Here is a 20289-nt window from a genome sequence, read left to right on the forward strand (position 1 = left end):
TCATCAGTATAGATCCTCTTACCTTTCAAGTCGGTATTAAAACTTTGGTGAGCCAGTCATCTGGCTTAAAGAGGATGGCAAAAAGTGGAAGTAATTGCTCACATGCAAAGACAGGGTTTGACCTTCTCCATTCCCGTAAGAAGATGGCTGTCTAGGAGCAAGTGGGAATAGTATGGGTATTTATTTCTTCTATCAGTTATGTTTATAAACAGGGCTAAGAGTACAGACAGGTTAATTTCTGCAAAGTACATTTGACTTAATTTTTTTTAACGTTTAAAAGATCTACAAAATCCTAAGCATTTTTATTAATATATTTTTTATTTTTTGGCCGCACCGTGGGGCTTGCGGGACCTCAGATCCCTGACCAGGGACTGACTCCTGGCCACCCCAGTGAAAGCCCAGAATCCTAACCACTAGGCAACCTGGGAACTCCCCCTAAGCATTTTTTATTATGCTTATCAGCTCTATCAGCCAAAGGCCCTGCTGAGTGACTGGAAACTAAACTATTATCCCAAGAATAAATCAAAGTTTACCTCTGTGTCAAAACCAACATACAAAAAAGCCCAAAACTCAAGGTTTTGAAATGGGAGAGCTGAAATGGGATCCATAAAAGCACAGAAATGTTGTTAGTCTAGGAAGTCCAACACTGAGGATAAGAAAGGTAATAAAGATGTCTTACTTCATTTAGGGTAGCATTAAACCAAAGTTATATTTAAGTGAGCCATAAAAGCTGCCCCATTTATCCCACTAAAGTACACTTAAAATTTTTGTTATATATATTTTACCACCATTAAAAAAATAATGTAATACAGAAAAAAAATCATTGAATTGTACATTTTAAATGAGTAAATTGTATGTTATGTGAATTATATCCCAATAAAGCTGTTAGAAAAACAACAACAAAGCTGCCCCAGATGCTGGGGCAATTCCAGCTGTGAGTGTCCTCATGGAAGTTTATGTATTACGGAGATCAACTCGCTGGTCTCACTAGTAAAGATGCTCTAACAAGCAGGAAGATATCTGACAGTCATTGCCAGTAAGATCACTTAAGGCCTCCTTGGTGCTAAAACTTTTCTAATATAACTTGTATAAGACAAATCAAGAGGAATATAAATAAAAAGTCACATACTTGGTTCCTTTAAGCATATTTAATATTTGAACTCTCATTTTCTATTTTCCCAGACCCCAGAAAACAGAGTTTTTAGATGACCAATATTTTGTTCCAGAAACATACAGCCTTATCAGCTAATTCATAAAAGAGCTATTTTACAAAGGTACATCTGGATAATTAGAATAAAGTCTTTTAGGCATTTCAAAGTGTGATCAGTAAAAATACATGATTATTAATAAAGTTTTTTTTTTAAGATAGCTCCAGATTTCTTTAAAAGTAATTTCTGTTAAAGAGTACATGATTGTATGGTGAACAAGGAAAATAAAATGTTCTAGCAGGAACAGGCTGACTGAGAATAACCCACAGCGTGCATTACAGTTATGTTTGCAGTACGTCTGCTTAGCCATCGGCACCTGGAAAGGGTGGACAGGGCTTCCTTCTAGGAGGTACAATTTTTTCCTAGCAATTTATTTTCAAAACCGTCAGTACCAGTGGGGAAGAATGAGGCAAAGGAACTCTTTTCTTGAGGAAAAAACAATTTTTCAGATCACTTTGAAAAGGGGCAGAAAAGTCAGCAAAGACATGATTTACAAAACAAAAATTGTAATACTGGGGGCAAAAAAGCTAGCCAGCAGAAAGCTGACTGGAAGTTCCTGCTCATTTTCTGTTTGAGGTCTTCTGTACACAGTTCTGAACGGTGCCCCCCGTGACATACAGGGAAGGAAATATTGACCAAAGCTCTAGTAGCTCAAAATAACATCACATACCACCTTCAAAGAAGACAGCCTCCAGTTTGAAATACAGAAGCTCCACATAATACACCAAATTTAACAATATCAAAACGAAAAAAGAAGTATGCGAGTAAAAGACAACTCACAGGAAGCCTAATTATTTTCTTTAGCTTTGAAAACAAGGAAAAAATGGGCTCTTCTCTACTATCACACTAGCTCCCCACCCGCTTCCATAAACACATTAACAAAAAAACTTTAGAGGGACTCATCCCTTCTAACAGCTGTTACAGTTGTTTTAGGGAAAAGAAAGCCAAAAAGCTTATAAAATATACCTTCTGCGCAGCATAAATAGTAACCGTTTAGGTCCTCATAGCCAAGGCGACTCAAGCAGTCCAAGTTAGCTGATTTTAAAGTATGCCAAATACATCGTTTCTAGGGCAGTGATCATGACTTTAAATTACAGCACTCTGGGCGTTTGTTGATTTGCCTTGATTAATTCTGTTCTCTGAAAAGGAAGGAGACACTCCAAATGTAATTTGCCACTTAATAGCAAAGGAGCCATTAGGGCCACGTGAGAGAGCACAGGGTCACAGCAGGTCACTGCAATAGAGCTCAAACCCAGCTCTCCTGCTCCGGGAAGGTTGCTTTGTCTACCACCCTTGGATCTTTCCGTATGGAAGTAGATTCCAACTTCTAGTCACATAACTTTGAGAAAATGGCTTCGATGGTAACCAGCCTCACTCAAAGACAGGGTGAATACCTAATTCCATCATTCTGAAAGGCAGGTAGAGTATCAAAGTCGAATGGATGTGATTATAATGGCCAAAAGAAAATAAGAGGGTGTGGGAGGCCAGCATGAGAAGAAGGGAAGAAGTTAGGTTGGTAAGATAAAAAGAACACTCAAAATTGTGGAATCTATTCAGAATTAGACTTCATTTGGGGGCTTTGTTTGACAATCTGGATACGAATTTATTTGGAAGTACTAGAGCTATGGTCAAAATATTTTTCCAGTTAGCCCTGTTTTTGTTCCAAGGAGAGGTTAAACTTCAGGAAAAAGAAAAGCAAATAGTTGCTAAGGACAAGGGACTGGCTGAGCTAGAAGAGAAACCAAAACTCTGCTAACCTACAAAGCTTCTTTAAAGGAATGAGTGCTAGCGAATTAAGCAATTACCCTGTAGCGTCTGAAGTTAAGATGAAAGTTCTATTTGTATTTACCATTCTCTTGATTAACTGTCCACAGATGGTATTAGTGTCAAGTAACTACAGGTGTAATTCTTTTAGTTGGGAGTGACTACATTATTTCCAGCAGCACAATGTAACCATTTGGTTTTTACTTGCTTCTCTTAAGAGATACAGAAAGTTCAAGTCCCAAGCTTTACTTATATATTAGCCTCTGCTTCTAAAAATTTTAATCCCATTTTGATTTAATTTATACTTGGGCTACAACTCAAAATAAAATTCTAATTTATAGATGAGGTCCAACAATCCAAGTTGGTCTACTTAAAAACACAGATCAGGTTTGGAAAAACACAAACAGGAATCTGGACGTAGATGAGCTTGTTAAGTTGTAGTGGTGTTTATAAAAGTAGTTGGGAATCCTTACCACTTGTGATGAGGGGAAATTTATATATATATATATATATATATAATATATATAATATATATATAATATATATATTTTATATATATATATATATATGTATATATTTGGGCAGAGGGTGGGGGGATGGCAAGGAAGAGTAAAATTACATCCTAACTACCCACAGAGTTCAGAGGGCACTACTGAAAGACATGAGCAGTGGATGAACTCCTTGCATACTAACAGAATTTTCATATTTGACAAATGATTTAGTTTTAGTTGGCAAAAATACTCCAAAACATACATACCTGATGCACAAAGAAAACCACAGAAAGCCACCAGAACTGAAGGAGTTCTCAAGTTACAGTTCTGAAACATTTATCCTCTGGAGGGTGCTGCCAGTACTACTATTCATTCTAGAGCAGGCAGTTACCAATGCCTTGCCTGCAGTATCCAGTGTATGTTCTGGTCTGCAATTTTTAAGGTCAGTCACGCACCAGTGTGGAAAAAGCTCCAGCAGTGAAGTCAGAGGAAGTGCTTCTGGAGCTGGTTGGAGCAGCTCTGTCTTCTCCACCACAGCTTTCTCCGCTCCACTCTCGGCTCTCTTTTTAACTCAAAGAGCCCTTTGGCACCATCAGTGCAAAAATTAGAGTCAAACCTCCAGGTACTAAAATGTTACTGGCCTTATAATCAGCAGTACCCGTGGCTAATGAAAGCCATTGTTCAACTCAGTAGTGATTCAGTTACACAACCTTCCCAGACTCTCACCCGCTCCCACCCCACCTTCCTTCAGCGACCCCCGCCCCTGCCACCACCTGAAGCATCGCCGTTTGCTTGTTTTTACTTCCTGCTCAATCTGCAGGGGTAATTTTACACAAGTGCCAAAGTCTAACGTATAATTATAAAAATGAAACAATACCAAGAATAACAAACTTACAGTCAAGAAAATAAAATTTGCTTTCCTCTCCCTCCCAAATCCCAACCCTCAACAGAAAAGGAGACAATAGAAGAAAATACACCCATTTTCAAGTGCCTGCTCTTTAGTACATTGAGGATTCCTGTTCATTGGGAGTGGATCCCAGCTACAGAGAGGAGGTGCTTGCCTCGGGTGGGAGGAAGCCCTATCTGGGAGCGCAGAGCTCAAGTCCTCTGCACTCAGGAGTCCCAGCAGACTACGCTTTTGAGGTGGCCCTCAGACGAGCAGCCTACTGGATAGCAGAGGCCACGGGATACAGTTTGGTGGAGGCCACATGCTTCCCCCGCCCTGCTTACCCCGTCCTGCTCTTCACCTCTCTACCCCACCTCCTAATACCCCGTACTGAACTCTGCTTCGGGAGCAATCGATGCTTGGGTGTACTAAATACAAAGGGCTAAAACTCTCACTACTCAATTAAAACAAAACATGGCAAAATAAAAATTAAAATGTGCTTTCAAATACGGAATGAAGTCAAATAAATACATCTGATTTTCTCTTTTTCTTAAGTCTAAGTAAAATTTCATATTCTACACCCAAAGCTCTATACATTTGGTTTTTGTTCTGAATCAAAATGCATTTCTGATAGTGAGGAGAGCAGAGTGAGAGAACGGACGTCCCCTCACTGACAGACTAGTGCAGCTGCCAGGCTGTGAAGAACCAGTCCCGCTCCGGGCCCCTGGGGCGTGGCTACCCCAGGGTGTTTGCAAGCAGGTCCTCTGTCACACACTCTCTCTGCGTCCACACTGGAGCCAGGACGTGGTGATACAAGGCCGATGCTCAAATCCAACAGCCTGCAGTCACCTCCAGGACACGCGGCTCTAACTTTTATCTGGGAAGAACAAGGAGATGAGGAGATCAAATCAGGAAGAAAGAACGAATTAAAATGAACACTTAGGGAATATATTTGAAATGTGTGGACACTGTTAACACCTTTATTTCTGGATCAGAATAGCCTCATCCAAAAGCATGAGAGCGAATGAACACAAATGGCTGCACTGAACACAAATCCGTCGGTAGCCACAGGGGGACACTGCTTTCGCCGTCAGGGGAGACACAAAAGCACAGCAAGACCTGAGGGGGACCTGCCTCCACCACTAGGGAGCCTCAGTTTCCTGGGCCCACCACAGCTCTGCCTTCTGCTTTTGCAAAGGTGAAGAAAGACAGAAGGAGGGTGGCGTGGGGACTGAGCTGTGTCAGTAGACAGCGGCCTCTGCTTGATATATGATGTTTGGAAACAGGCAGTTTTTCTAAGACAGAGAAGAAATGGAATCTCAGAAGGTTTCCACTTTAGAGAATAATAAATCATTTCATTCAATGCACTGTTCAGGCAGGATGATTCTTGAGTCTGAAATCCACGGTTTTCACATACCTGAGTGCTTGTCTGTGAGGGCTGATCCAGCCAGCCTTTGGCAAAGAATGCTGTAACTTTCCTCCACCTTCTGTAAAATAAAACCCATAGGTTTTTCATTTGAACATCATGAAAAATTTATTTTGAAAATAGGAAAGAAGCCTTTTTTATATTATAGGGACATGCTTCCAAATTTCAACATTAACTTCATTAAAAATTTTGTTAGTAGGCGAAAAAAGTAAATTTCATTCCTTTTACCTGTTCCTCTCTTGAGTGAGTAACTTAAAATGTTCCCATACAGAAGAAAGTAGAGGAGAGGGCGACCGGTAGAGGTGATTACCCCACCGACCCTCTCCCCGCCCGGAGTCACCCTGAAAATGGTCCCACATGCGGCATGAACTAAATTAGAGCCAGTGTGCCCTCAGTGGCCTTTTAGAATCTTATCAGCCACAGGGTGACCCTACATATAACCTATGAAGACGGGAAAACCTACCACATGAAGTTAAAAGAAAAAGTAAGGGAGATCAGTCTTTAGCTAAGAGGCTAAGGACACTTTAAATTCTGGTCCCTGAAACCTCTACTAAATGATGTCATGACAAACATTTGGGCTCTAGCAGCTGTGCCTACTGATGGCAAACTTATAAAGTCCTGTTGTCAGAAATGACCACACAGGTCAGTTTTGCAATGGTGGCTTATGCAGCGACATTATCAATTTACAGAACTCCCACTCATAGGCAGGCCTTTAAATTACAGGAGCCACTGGAGACAATTTCTGTCACAGCACCTGGGAAACTACCAACATCACCTAACAATTCACAGATAATTAACAGGTTATGGCAAGTTAAAGCATTTCCCAGCCTAGATTCCTAACTACACCAACCCCACCTATCTCAGCTCACTGCCCATATCTTCTCATGGAGGCCAGCCAATCACCCCAAATATATTTAGGTTCTTAAACTTAGAAACCCATACAAACACACAGTTTACAGAGCTACAATTGTTTCTGTTCTTGTGATCAGATTAAAAAATGCTGATCTCGGTTTTTCATCCAGGTCTATTCACATCCAGGTCTATTTCATCCAGGTCTATTCAATCGTCAAAGAAAACATACAAATCTAGACCCTGAGCAAGGTTACTGACAACAGCCTGTTAATCATTCTACACTTCCTCTCTGCTAAATGTGTTTTTTATATCCGAGTCCCAAGGATGCTGAAGTCTGAGGTACCTTTAAGTGTTCAAGGTCAGCCTCTATCTTACGAATGTACTCCATGATCTGGCTTGGTGAATCTGCACTAGAGGCGGGACTCCGGATCTCAGGACAGGAATCCTCCATAGCTCCCCAGCGCTGCTGGACCAGGAATTCCGGGGTGAAAGGTGAAACTGCCCCATCAGAATGAGGATTCTGGGGAGAACGCTGCTGCCGGCGGGTAGAGTCCATAGAGGGGATGCCCGCCGCGGGCTGCGGGGGAAGCGAGGAAGCAACCTCCTCATCCGTGGAGCTCTCCTGCGCTGTTTCACAGCCATCAAGGGTCAAACAGGTTCCTATCGATGGAGACAGAACAGCTTGATGAGATTAGTGCTGCCATCATCACATCAGAAAAGAGACGTGGGGCGATCTGCTGACAACTTTAAAAGTTATTAAAGCAGGGGAAAGGCCATTAATTCCCAAATTCCCAGGTTAAGCTTTAAGTACCTCAGAATTTTCTTACATCAGGTTAAAGGTAAACTTAGCAAACTTTCTTGGTAATTTCTGAGTAACTTCATATTCGTTAGCATTTTAAAAGTGAAAAGCCGAAAACTACCGAGTCCCTACATGATCTTGCCACCACCCTCCCTGCCGAACACCGGCCTTGCTCCATCTCCCACCACTGTCTCCCTCACCCTGCACTCTTTAACCACAGAACGCCTGCTCCTGCCTCACAGCCTGTGCGCTCTTCTTCTCTGCTGGAACACTCTACTTCCAGGTACCCACATGGCTTCTTCCTTCACTTCCCTTGGGTCTCTGTTCACATGCTACCTCCTGAGAGGCCTTCTTCCCTCATCACCTCGTCTGCCCCCATTACCCTCTGTCCCTCAGTCTGACTTATTTTTCCTCCTAATTCTTACTATCTGACATCTATTTATTTGTTAACTCCTTTACAGTTAGTTACTCCTTCCCCAACCAGTGCTTAAGCATCATGACAATGGTGGATTTTTCCGTGTTTTATTCCATGCTGTATCTCCCAGCACCTAGGATAGGGTGTGGCACAGGGTAGATTCAGTATTTATTTATTGCATGAAAGAACAGATACTACACACACACACACACACACACACACACACACACACACACACACACACGAGAGAATGCTTGGATACCCGAGCGACATCCATTTCAGCACATAGGACAAATAACAATGATTGAAATCAAAGTTTAAATGCGAAAGGAACTTGCCTGAGATGCGCAAATTAACATCCTTCTCTTCCTTTTTAACTGCTCCATCACCTTCTGATGGATTATCATCACTATGTGCTTCACGGGCATCAAAAAAGTGCTCTCCACTCTCATCAAGACCCCCTTCTGGCTCTGCGGGAGGCATCTCTGGGGTCATGACCATGTGGTCCATTACTAAAATGTTACTTGCCTGGCTATCTTGGAATGCCAGTACCACTGAATCCCGTGGAGCAGAAGATTCAGTTGAAGTCCGTGGACTGTAACAAGTTGAAATGTCACCAGTTCCAGTTCTAAAGGGCATCTGTCCTTCACAAGGATGATAGGCCTTAATATTGTCAGGCTTCTGGGTTCCACTGTCTGCCTGCACCCCCAGAGAGGCTGTCCTGCATCTTGGGAAATGTGGCCAGTCTTCCTGAGTGCTCTTCTCAGTCAAACCCAGCTGTTGTACCAGCAACTGCTTCAACAAACCCACTAAAAGATTTAGGAAGGGGGGAAAAGACACACGCATTCACAACTATAACCTCAAACTGACAGAATTAAATTAGAGGAATGATCAATTCTCTTAAAGTAAGTACCGTTTTAGTAACATGCAGGCAAAAATATTAATTTCATACAGTCATTTTTTGTTTTGAGAAATGAAATAAAACACCATCTAGAGAAAATTTAACATCAAACTTGTCTTTAAAAAAATTTAAGAATTCTCAGTGGGAATTCTCTTATTATTCTCCTATATGCCTACCTCCACATTTTCTACCATATAACTGGAATAATACCCCAAAGGTACTTCTTAAAAGGATGTTGAAAAGCCGTGTTAATCTAGACAAAAGAACCTGAAAGTTCTGCTTTTTCCAGAGGCAGACACTATCTACATAGGCATTATTTTTTTCTAATTTTATTAGACACAGAGAACATTTATCTTATCATCTATAATAACCCAAAGAATTTCCTTAAATGGTGAAGAAGAAAGTAAAACTGCCCTGTAAATTTAATTCCAATGTTTGGTAGCATACATAATTTCAAAGGATAAGGAAATATTTATTAGTTTTTTAAAATGACCTCACTAGTACCACAGCTTCCTTTGGTTGTTGAATATAGAATGGATTTAATTTTAAATGGACAAGTGCGTGCTGTGAGGTCACTCACCCAATGAGAGGGACACTGGGACAATGTTAGTGGAACCATCAGAAATCATTACCACTGTTAACTCTATGAGTCTAGAATAAATTAGGTTTTAAAGAACTTGACCAATTCTGTACTTTCAATTCGGCCTTAATTTCTATCTTCTGTCTCTTTAAATAAAGTTTCCACATAGATTTGGGTCTTTGACCCTCCTTCTTTTTGCTCTGCAGTCACTTCCTGAGAGACGCTATGAATACTTATGGCTTTGACACTCAGATCCATCTCTCTCCCTGACCTCCTCCAAAATTCTAGTCTTAAAACTCTCAACTTCTTGCTCATCCTTCCTCTTAAATGGCTTGCCATTCATTACCATAATCTCAACATGTTTTAAAATTAAGCCCATAACCTATGGCAAAGAAAAGGAGGAAAAAAGAAAGTGTAGCAGTGGTGGTCTCTTCTAATTTTTATTTCTGACAAAAATACTGAAATTATCTCTAAATAGTCCCTTACCTTTGCCCTCACAGCCAAAGAAGCCAATTGTTTTAAGTATCTGTTGGTTTCTCACTTTATTTTTATTCTTCTAACACCATTCTAGCCCAAACCCTTTTCGCCTCAAGCCCAGACCACTCCAACTGTATTCCCATTCAAATCCTTCTGCAGATCTCAGCCAGAGTAATCTTTTTCCATTAGTCATACCCCCTAGCTTAGCAACTTCAAATGGTTCTTTCTCTGCAGCTAAAGCAATCATTCTCAGCCTTTTTCCCACCTCCAATACACCTGAGACATGTGATCCGCTCGCACCTGTAGCAGTGGTTCTCAACCAGGCTGGAGAGGGAGTGGGTGGCTAACCAAGTGGCAAGGACCACACATTCGTGTGTGTGTGTGCGTGTGCGTGTGCGTGCGTGTGCGAGTGCGTGTGCGAGAAGGATGGGTCTTGGTGAAGAATACTACAATCTCCACAAGAAAACAGAAGAATATCTGTAGCCTGAAGAATTCCTCAAAACCCTGCAGCCTGCCACCCTTCAAGTCTGGAGGACTCAACCTGCTCTTCAAGGTCCACAACAGCCGGGCTCAACAACGCGTCCTCCACCTTTCTAACCTTGTCCCCCATGACTCCTTTAGCTTGTGCGGTCTGCCCCAGGCCAGCTGCCCTACCCACTGCTCTCGGAACACCCTCAGAGTTTTTGCCTCTGTGTTTTGGTCCTATCTGGTCCTACCATTTTTCTTGTCTGACTGACTTCTATATATTCTGCTAAATACCTATCTGAATTTTACCCATTCTTCAAGGCAATAATCACACCTCTCTGGTTTTCTAATGCCTCCCTTCTCTGGTCACGCCAACCAGATCAATTTTGACATACCTATAATGTTTTTTTTACTTAAGAAGGTGAGGGAAAGTTTTCTCTCATCTTCCCAACTAGATTGTAAAACTCTTGAAGGGAAAATTCATGGTACATTACAAAACTCTGGTGCTTACTAAGTATCTGTATTAACTTACGAATAAAACTTACAATTCCTTAGTGCATCCAATGCCCACCGCTCTTCTGAGACAGGCAAGTGTGGATCTGGGATTGTGATTTGATAATTGACTCCAACTTCCTTTAGAGTTCCATCTGCATGCTGCTCCTTTGCAAACTGTCTCTCAGCCACAAAGAGATCATCCACCTCCGATTTCCCAGAGGTATCCAGTGAATGAGATTGAGGTTTTGACGACATTAAAGGAGACTCTAATCCCAAATCTCTGTCTGTTCAATGGAACAGAAAAAGTAGAACGTATCTTAACAAAACTTTTAACGTGAAGCATTCAGGAAATATTTGGAAAAAAATAACCGCATGAGCTACAGAGACTGTCCGCTAAGTAAAATACACGGCACTCAGTGCAGTGTGATAATGGTACACAGAAGGCGCACAAGCAAATTTTGTTAAAGTGAATAGCTGATGCCAGATCCTGCATAAACCAAGAGAGTTAACGTTTCTTCACATTTTATTGAGTAACATGTAGACTCCATTCTTCCAGGTTAACTTAACAGATCAGTTTACCTGGACTCTGCAGACCAGTGACTGAAATGCCATGATGTTCCACTTTTAATTTTGGAGGTTCTTCTTCATCATTGTCTCCTCTATGGAAGGGAAAAAAAAAATCTTTCAGCTTCATGAGGTGCCTAAACATCAGTGCAACAAAACGTTTATAATTATCTATTCTTCCTCTGACCAAAACCACAAAGTCGTTCCTACTCGGAAGCAAAGGCAGACTCACTCGCAAGGTGGCGACTGTGGCAGTGGAATTGGCTTTGTGGACTGCTCCTTCACTGACGCTGCCATCCGACAGATTAGGTCCTGCCAGCTGCAGGAAGTTTGAAAAGAATACAGAACACAGGAGGGAAAGGAAAAAGAAACACACTTTAAATACACTCAGAAAGCAAAAATAAAAACTAACAAACCATACCAGAAACCAAATCAAACCAACAGTCAAAAAACACTATTTCTGCCAGAGAATAGCTTTATTTTGGTGACATACTATTAAGTAGAGATTATAAAACCTAACAATGTTATGGATACACTACCCATGAAAAAAACTTCACTTGAAGCTTCTGAGAATTTTTTCTTTAGGAAAGATACTTTCAATAGGATAGAACCAAAATAAGAGAGATCCATCTAAAAAGGAACAAATTCTTAGAAGAACACCTCTCAAAGAAGACAGAGGAAGTACTTGTTTCCACATCGTTTTTGGTTTTCAAAGTCCTTTTACAAAAGCAGTTAAATTGTGGAATATTATATTCAGGATAATAAAACATATTAGAGCAAGGTAGCTATATCCAGTACATACACAGTCTTTTCAGAAACTGTCTGTGCCACCAGTTCATAAATTTGGGCTCCATTGTCAGACATGGAGATGACGAATAAAGCTTTGTTATCTGGGAAAACAAGACAAAAATTACTCTAACAATATGACCCACAGAGGCTGGGAAAGATGTTTCTAGGGTCCTGGTATTATTCTGCATCTTAATCTAGGTAAAGGTTACACCTGATCACTTTGTAAACACACATTCACTTTGTAAAACTCATCAAACTGTAACTTAAAATTTGTGCAAATTATTGTATGTTAAACTATATATAATATACTTTAATAAAACAGAGATTATAAAAGCTAGCACTAATTCCACAGTAATTTATTAAAAACAAGTGTCAACGTATCTAAATTACTGAGCTATAAACACTATTGCTCTTTTTGCATTTATTCTGAATTGCCCTTTTGCTAAACAGTTAGTAACATCCAGCGCGTGTTGGAGAAAAGGGGTCATAAGTTTATCTTACCACTATGGAACTAACAAGTTTTAAAAGGGATCTCCTTACTAGTACAGTTAATATGTAACTTCCTAACTGAAACTGATTTTTAAAAACCTAAACCACACCTACTTCTTCAGTTTTTGCCTTTTCCCCACCATATCAAAAAATGAAACCTTTTCAACGGGATTACCTCCAATTCATTGTCTTCACTAGTGTCATCAATGATTTGAACATGACATAAAGACAAAAGTAATATGCAGAAATTTTTCAAATGCAGAAAATTATTCAGAGAATCTAAGCATCCTCAATAATTTGGGGGTATTCACGTCCTAAGCAGTAAATAAATTTCATTTAATCTGTATAAGAATAGAAAAGGAACAAAACTCTACGCCAGCCGTGCTACTTCAACGACACTGAGTATCTTATGCAACGTCACGGTGAACCTGGAGGTTAGCATCATTCAGCAGACATACTCGCCTGTTGCCACTTGTCGAACCAACACAGTATTCAACTTGATGACAGGGCTAAAGGTGTGTTTGCTATCACCTGTAGATGCCAGAATCTTACTATGACACCTTAACACCAGTCTATCGTCCTGCTTTTGTAACAATACAAGAATATCTTCCAGCAGCAAAGTGTATAGATCTAGAAATAAAAATGTAGGAGAGGTGATCAGGACAGAAACTGAGACGTGTTTTATAAACTTGATAACAATCTGACATCAAAAACTGATTTCTGTTAAATCTAGTAAATTTTAAAAATGTACTTGCTATTGTATTTTTTTAATTTCATTTTTAAATAATTCATCTTTAATGTATTACACCAAAGTGTCTGTTTGTGACTGACAAGAGATAAAAAACACTGGTTCTTCACCACAGATAGTTTGAGATACAGTGGTTTAAAGGAAGCTGAGACTCATTAGAATACAAGGATGGAGACAGGACTGAATCATGACAAAATTTTCTGCTTCATCCCCAAATGAGTATTTAACATGCTTCACATATAACAAAATAACATAAGCAGATCTTCTGTAAATGAGTAATAACACAAAGTACCACTGCTAATTGCTGTCACTGAAAAATGTGAACGGCTATCTCTTCTCTTTGGCATAAGGAAAACTTCCTATTCTTTTCCTTTCTCCACACTCCCCCAAACCAACAGACAGTACACCTACCAATAGTTTTATCTCTATTCACCTTCCAAACCAATGGCCCTTCGTGAATCATCTTCCTTTTTGTTAAATCCAAATTCTGCCAAAATAAAGAGAATTACACACAAATTATTTCCAAGCACTAAGTGAGATGATATTCCATTTAGTCTCCTTTCCAGAAATTCTTACTATAAAAGATACCATTTACATTCACTATTATTGATATCCGTCAACTACTGAAAATGGAGTAAAAATCAGGTTCAAGTAAGCTGCATAAAATTTTCTAGAAAGGAAAAAGCATCTTGCAGAAAAACATTCAGGAGTACTGTCTTCCAAATTTCACTCTAAACAGAGGTAATAGCTAATGAAAATGAAGCTGTAAATATTCAGCTACTAGATTCTCAACCCCTTCCTTATTTTTTCTATGAATAACTAACTAGATGAGGATGATGTATAGCTTATCTGTAAGAAGCCTCTGATCTAGGCTCTCATTCCAAAAAAAGTTCTAAGGAATAGCATTTCACAGAAGTCCAGGTAGTACTGAGGCTTGCTCTAAATATCAATAACTTAATAAGAGAATCATCTTTTAGCATAAGTAGCTCTAGAAAAATCTCATTCTCTGGAAGTTAAGGGGCTCAGCATATTAGCATGCTTTTTGATAAGCTCTTAAAATTAATAAATAAAAGTCTATTTTAACAGCCACCAAATAAATCTGCCAGAACAACCAGTGAAACAGTATAAGAAAGACTTAAAATCCTAAGTGACTCAATACAAAAGCCCCATGTACTAGAAGGGGCAATTAATAAATATTTTACTATCATTCCTGTAATGGTTTCAACTTTTATGCTTTTGAAGAGCTTCACAGAAAAATATTTATCTTCCTTTACTCAAAAATCTGGAAATTTCCCACAGTAAACAGCCTTACTCTTATTCAAACTACAGAACACAATAAAATTAATTTTAATAATAAGTAATGTTCCTTGGTCTCCTATAAATCCTTGTCACAGGAAGTTAGTTTCACATAAAATATTCCCCTACTGAAAGACTAAAGCAATCCTCACACAGACCAAGACATTTAAAAGGAAGAACAGAACCATAAATACAGACAATCTATGATGCAAGAACTCCTTCAGGTGATGTATGTTCCCACTGAGATGTTAATTACCTTCCAAGTCTTTAGCAAATTTTATGTTTTTAATTATGATTAGACCATCCCTTACCCTGAGCTCTTCAACATTTGGGTACTCTGACAACTTCAGATTGGAGGTATCAAGGCGACGCTGATAATCTTCTAAGCGCTGAAAATGAGACAGGAAACAGCTAAGGTTACTGCTTTGGATATCGACGACCTCCCTGTTCCTAGATCAAATGGACACTGTACCTGCATTCTGCTGAACTCTGCAACATCAGACACAACCGACAACTCACGCTTCCTTAAAACACTCCCTTCTGTTGGCTTTGGTGATATTACCCTCTCCTAACTTTCCTCCTACCTCGTTAGCTGTTCTTTTCCAATCTTCTTTTCAAACTCTCTGGCTGCTAACTAGCATATATTTACTTTCTAAATATGTAAATAATGTGCATGGCACAGAATTCAGAAGGTAATATAAGGCACACAATAAACAGTAAGTCTCCCTCTAACCCTGTCCTCTTGCCTTCCCAGCCCCAATTTTCCCTAAAGAAGAAACCTCTAATACCCATTTCTTGGGTAGCCTATGAGAAAAACTCTAAGAAAAAAGAATACATATGGAGGTAAGCACGCTTGGCTCTGTTGCGTGTAGGTATAGCTTTTAAAAAAGAACTATATGGTAACATAATACATTCATATGTGTATTACTCATTCAAAAGGTAATGCAATATATTCATATACACATTTCTCTCTCTCTCTCCCTGTGTGTGTGTGTGTGTGTGTGTGTGTGTGTTTATCAGTCATCAATATATCTTGGAGACTGTTCCACATTAGCACATAGAGAGAGAGTAGTCTATTTTTCCAGTGGCTGCATGGTATTCAACTCTGTGAATGAACTATAGTTTTTTTAACTACACCTTACTGATGGACATGTATATTAGAATGAATTTCTAGAGAAACAACTGTTGGACTGACTAAAGGGTACATTTTTCCCCAAGATTATAAAAATTTCCAAATATACAGCAAAGTCTGAATGTGTACAGTAAACACCCATATACCCACCATCTACATTCCACAACTAACATTTGCTACATTTGTTTTATCATATACCTATCCATCTATTCACCCCTCTATCTATCCATCAATCCAGCTTATATTTTGGACGTGTCTCAAAATGATATAACACACTTTATCTCTAAACATTTTAGCATGCATCTCATTAACAAGAGTTCAATATTTATCGACCGTTCTTTTTTTAAATTAAAATTTACATACAGTGAAATGTACACACTTTAAGTATACCTTTCCACCAGTTTTTACCAATGCATATGCCTGTGTAATCAAGCTCCTATCAAGATAGGAAATATGACCATTGATCACCTCAGAAGGCTCCCTCATACTTCTTCCTAGCCAATCTCTGTCCCCAGATCCCCAGTGACAACCATTTTTCTGATTTTTTCCACCATAAATTAGTTTAGCCTTAGAAATTCACATAAATAGAATTACATAGTTGTACTCTTTTGTGTCTGGTTTCTTTCACTCAGTATAATGTTTGTGAGAGTCATCCATTACTGCTAGTATTACTTTAGTTTATGACTATATTTACATTTGGTTTATGCTATAAACATTCCTGTACAAGTCTATGGGCACGTATCTACATTTCTCTTGGGTAAATCACCAGGAAGAGAATTGCTGGATCGAAGAATGGACGTGCGAATATGTACATTTTTAATTTAAGTATAAATTGCCGAATTGTCCTCTGGGGTTTTCATCATTTTACACTCCAAACAATACATTTGGAAGTTCCCATTTTTCTACAGCCTCACCAACAGAGTGAATGAATGAGCAAACAAGCAGCTAGAGATGCTCAAAAAAGCCAAATACAACTCTGATGTTCTATCCCAAATTAATCTGGACCCACCTACTACATGAATAGTTAACAAACATCCTGCCCTTCAATTATGTAATAACAGATTCCAGGTAACACTAATTTAATATTCTTATTCTCACTGTCATCCTGTGTCTTCTTGCTTTTTCCTTCTTACCTGCTTGTTTTCTGCCTCCTTAACAGCCTGATTTACATAATTTAAGATTTGACGACAGTGATCTGCAGCTTTCTTCACCTTCTCCCTTTCTGTTGGCCATTCTAAATACGGCAAAGAAATCCAAAATGTAAAATGGAGGAAATAAGAAAAGAATTTAAGTATATACATAAATGAGATACCACTTTATTTCAACAGTTATAAAAGCATAGTAAGACCCTGAATATTTTACTTATTTTAACTTTTATTTTTATTTATTTATTTTTTATTTTTGGTTGCGTTGGGTCTTCCTGGCTGTGCACGGGCTTTCCCTAGTTGCAGTGAGCGGGGGCTACTCTTCATTGCAGCGTGTGGGCTTCTCACTGCGGTGGCTTCTCTTGTTGCGGAGCACAGGCCCTAGGCGCACGGGCTTCAGTAGTTGTGGCACGTGGGCTCAGTAGTTGTGGCTCGCAGGCTCTAGAGCGCAGGCTCAGTAGTTGTGGCGCACGGGCTTAGCTGCTCCGTGGCACGTGGGATCTTCCCGGACCAGGGATCGAACCTGTGTCCCCTGCATTGGCAGGTGGATTCTTAACTACTGCGCCACCAGGGAAGTCCAAGACCTTGAATATTTTTATACCAGGCTAAAATCCTACAGCAGAATCTCAATTCAGGTAGTCTATGGACAGGTAAGACTTCTTATCATAGTACTTTAAGCATCAATACTAACCTTTAAAAAGAAACCAAATCCAAGGAGAGATGCTTTATATCAAGTATCAGGCCCACCCAAAGGAGTGGGTTTCATTCACATTGTAAGCTATATAAATGGGACCCCTTTCCCCCTATCAAAGACAGCCTACATGATTATGGACAGTGGACCCATTAAACAATATATTTTGAATGATAAAACAATTCAAAGTAACTCCAAAATATGTTTCTTTGAATTTGGTATTATATTAAAGAAAGAAAATAGTTTACAACATTTGTATTATTAAAAGAAGATGAACTTCACCAAAATGTGTTGAGATTATGTTGAGGTTCTATTTTGGTAAAGAATACCAAAATCAGAATATTCAAAATTACAATCCTCCAAACAATAGTCCAACTATACTGAATAAATATATTAAAGTATAAAAGTTAATGTGTATGAGTATTTTCAAATTCCCAGGCATAAGAAACAGGTGTTTGATTGCATAGAATTATTAATGAGAACTAAGTATAAGAGCCTAAAGCTCAATTGAGAAACTCAGATTCACTTCACGTTTCAAAACAGGAGAGTTGGAATGATATGCATCGGTTGGACTTAATGAAAGTATATATGTAGATACAAAACATCTCTGCAACCCAGTATAAGTCTTCTTCAAAGCAAATATGATATATGCTACAGGAAGTATTGGTAAGCTTTTTTGGCACACTTGATAGGCCATATGGTCTCAACTACTCAGCTCTGCTGCTGTATTACAAAAGCAGTCAGAGACAACATTTCAACAAGTGAGTATGGTTATGTTCCAATAAAACTTTATTTACAAAAATACATGGTGAGCCAGATTTAACCCATGATCCAGAGTCTGCTAAACCCTGTGCTAGCGCTATTAACAGAGTACATTAAATCAAACAGCCCAAAGAAGACTGGATTGAATCTTGTTAGAACATCTTGCCGTACTATTTGGAAATTCAATGTCCAGACACCAGGATGCTGTGAGAGATTATTCAACGGAATATGTGTTTTTGTTGTTGTTGTTCCTAAGCTCTTTAAGTTCAGTGAGAATGCTGTACCTGTGTATTTGGCAATATTATCCAATAGAAGAGGGTACTTAGTAAGCCTCTGCATTTGGGTGGGAATGATATCTTTCAGCTGCAGACGACGACACAGTGGATTACTCTCAGCATCCTAAAATTAAAGTCAAATAAGTGAATTTGTAATTCTTATTAGGACTATGATTACCTAACACGTACCACATATTCATCATGTAACTATCTACAGCAACACAGTTCTGGTTATTAAATCAAGACTTAAAACCTGCCAAGACATACCACTGCCACACTACACTTCTGCTTTCTCCTTTAATCACATAATGTTGCCTTTATCACTCAGCCAATGGCTTCTGTGTTATCTATTCAAGCAAAGACTGAGAGCATCCATAATCAACTCTAAGAACTGCTTTCTTGTGAAAAAAGTTTTATCTTCACGTATTAAAAAAATCTAGTTACATTTTTCAATGACTGGCATTCCTACCAAAAGCTAGTCAGTTAATTTGCTATCTGCCACTCCAAGTAGGCACAATAGATCACCAGTCTCGATATATCAGCTCAACTGTAATAGGGTTCTGTAAACTTTTCAGTGAAGTGCCAGACAGTGAATATTTTAGGCTCTGCACGCCATCCGTCTCTGTCACAACTATTCCACTCTGCTGTTTTAACACAAAGCAGCCACAGACAATACATAAAGGAATGAACTTGGCTATGTGTAGTGAAGAGTTCTAAGATGGCCTCCAAGATTCTCACTTTCTGGTGTACACACCATATAATCCCCCTCCCCCCTTGAGTGTGGACAGAACCTATGAATATGAGGGGTTATCACTCCTGTGATTAGGTGACTATCAGTTAACTCTGAGTCAATCAGAAAGGAGATTGTCGTAGGTGAGTCTGACTTAATCAGAGGAGCCTTTAAAGGAAAGCTCTGTCAGAGAGACACATTCCTACTGGCCTGGAGGAAAAGGACACATCCATCTTGTAAACTGCCTACAAGGGCCACGTAGCAAAGAGATTTGGGCATTCGCTAGGAGCTGAGAGCAGTTCCTAGTCAACAACAGCCAGAAGACAGGGCTCCCGGTTATAGTTACAAGGAAATGAATTCTGCTGACAACCAGTATAAGCTTAGAAGAGTGGCAGATGAGAATCGCAGCTGCAGGTGATACCTTGATTTCAGCCTGGTGAAAGCATGAAGAAAGGACACAGATAAACTATATCTGTACTCCTAAACTATAAAAGCTGTGACATAATACATTTGCATTAAGTTGCTACATTTGTGGTAATTTGTTATACAGCAATAAAAATATAAACTGTGTAAATACAGCTTTGTAAACTTTATTTACAAAAACAGGGAAGAGGCTGGATATGGCTGGTGGGCTATAGTTTACTGACCCTTGGTCTACACCAATATATACCCTAGTAAGCATGACTGCTTGTTACGCTCTTCCCTGGGCTTGATATAAGGCCATTCTGATGTTTTGACGGTATTATTTTAATAGTGTACATGGGCCATGTCCTGACAGTATCTCCATGGCAATGTGGACTTCTATGTCAAGTATTGTAATCCTGTCATATATTCTTTATTATTCACCATTCCAGTATCATCTTTATATTTTCCAGTAATTTAAGAGAAAATGTATGGCTTTAAAAACGT

General features: G+C 39.3%; 1 protein-coding gene across 1 annotated transcript in view; it reads right to left on the reverse strand.

Moving 5' to 3' along the window:
- ARHGEF12 (Rho guanine nucleotide exchange factor 12) overlaps positions 1-20289 on the reverse strand; it is a 101300-nt gene that overhangs the window by 19310 nt on the left and 61701 nt on the right. Inside the window, exons 28-39 of the mRNA XM_065881648.1 lie at positions 18660-18774; positions 16911-17011; positions 14957-15034; positions 13761-13836; positions 13064-13231; positions 12126-12213; positions 11556-11642; positions 11339-11418; positions 10810-11043; positions 8180-8650; positions 6971-7287; positions 5767-5836 (exon numbers count right to left, since the gene is read on the reverse strand). Of these exons, the coding sequence (XP_065737720.1) occupies positions 5767-5836; positions 6971-7287; positions 8180-8650; positions 10810-11043; positions 11339-11418; positions 11556-11642; positions 12126-12213; positions 13064-13231; positions 13761-13836; positions 14957-15034; positions 16911-17011; positions 18660-18774 (1885 nt within the window). The remainder of the gene's footprint in view (positions 1-5766; positions 5837-6970; positions 7288-8179; positions 8651-10809; positions 11044-11338; positions 11419-11555; positions 11643-12125; positions 12214-13063; positions 13232-13760; positions 13837-14956; positions 15035-16910; positions 17012-18659; positions 18775-20289) is intronic.

Source organism: Phocoena phocoena, chromosome 8, assembly GCF_963924675.1.
Source record: "Phocoena phocoena chromosome 8, mPhoPho1.1, whole genome shotgun sequence".
Taxonomy (NCBI): Eukaryota; Metazoa; Chordata; class Mammalia; order Artiodactyla; family Phocoenidae; genus Phocoena; species Phocoena phocoena.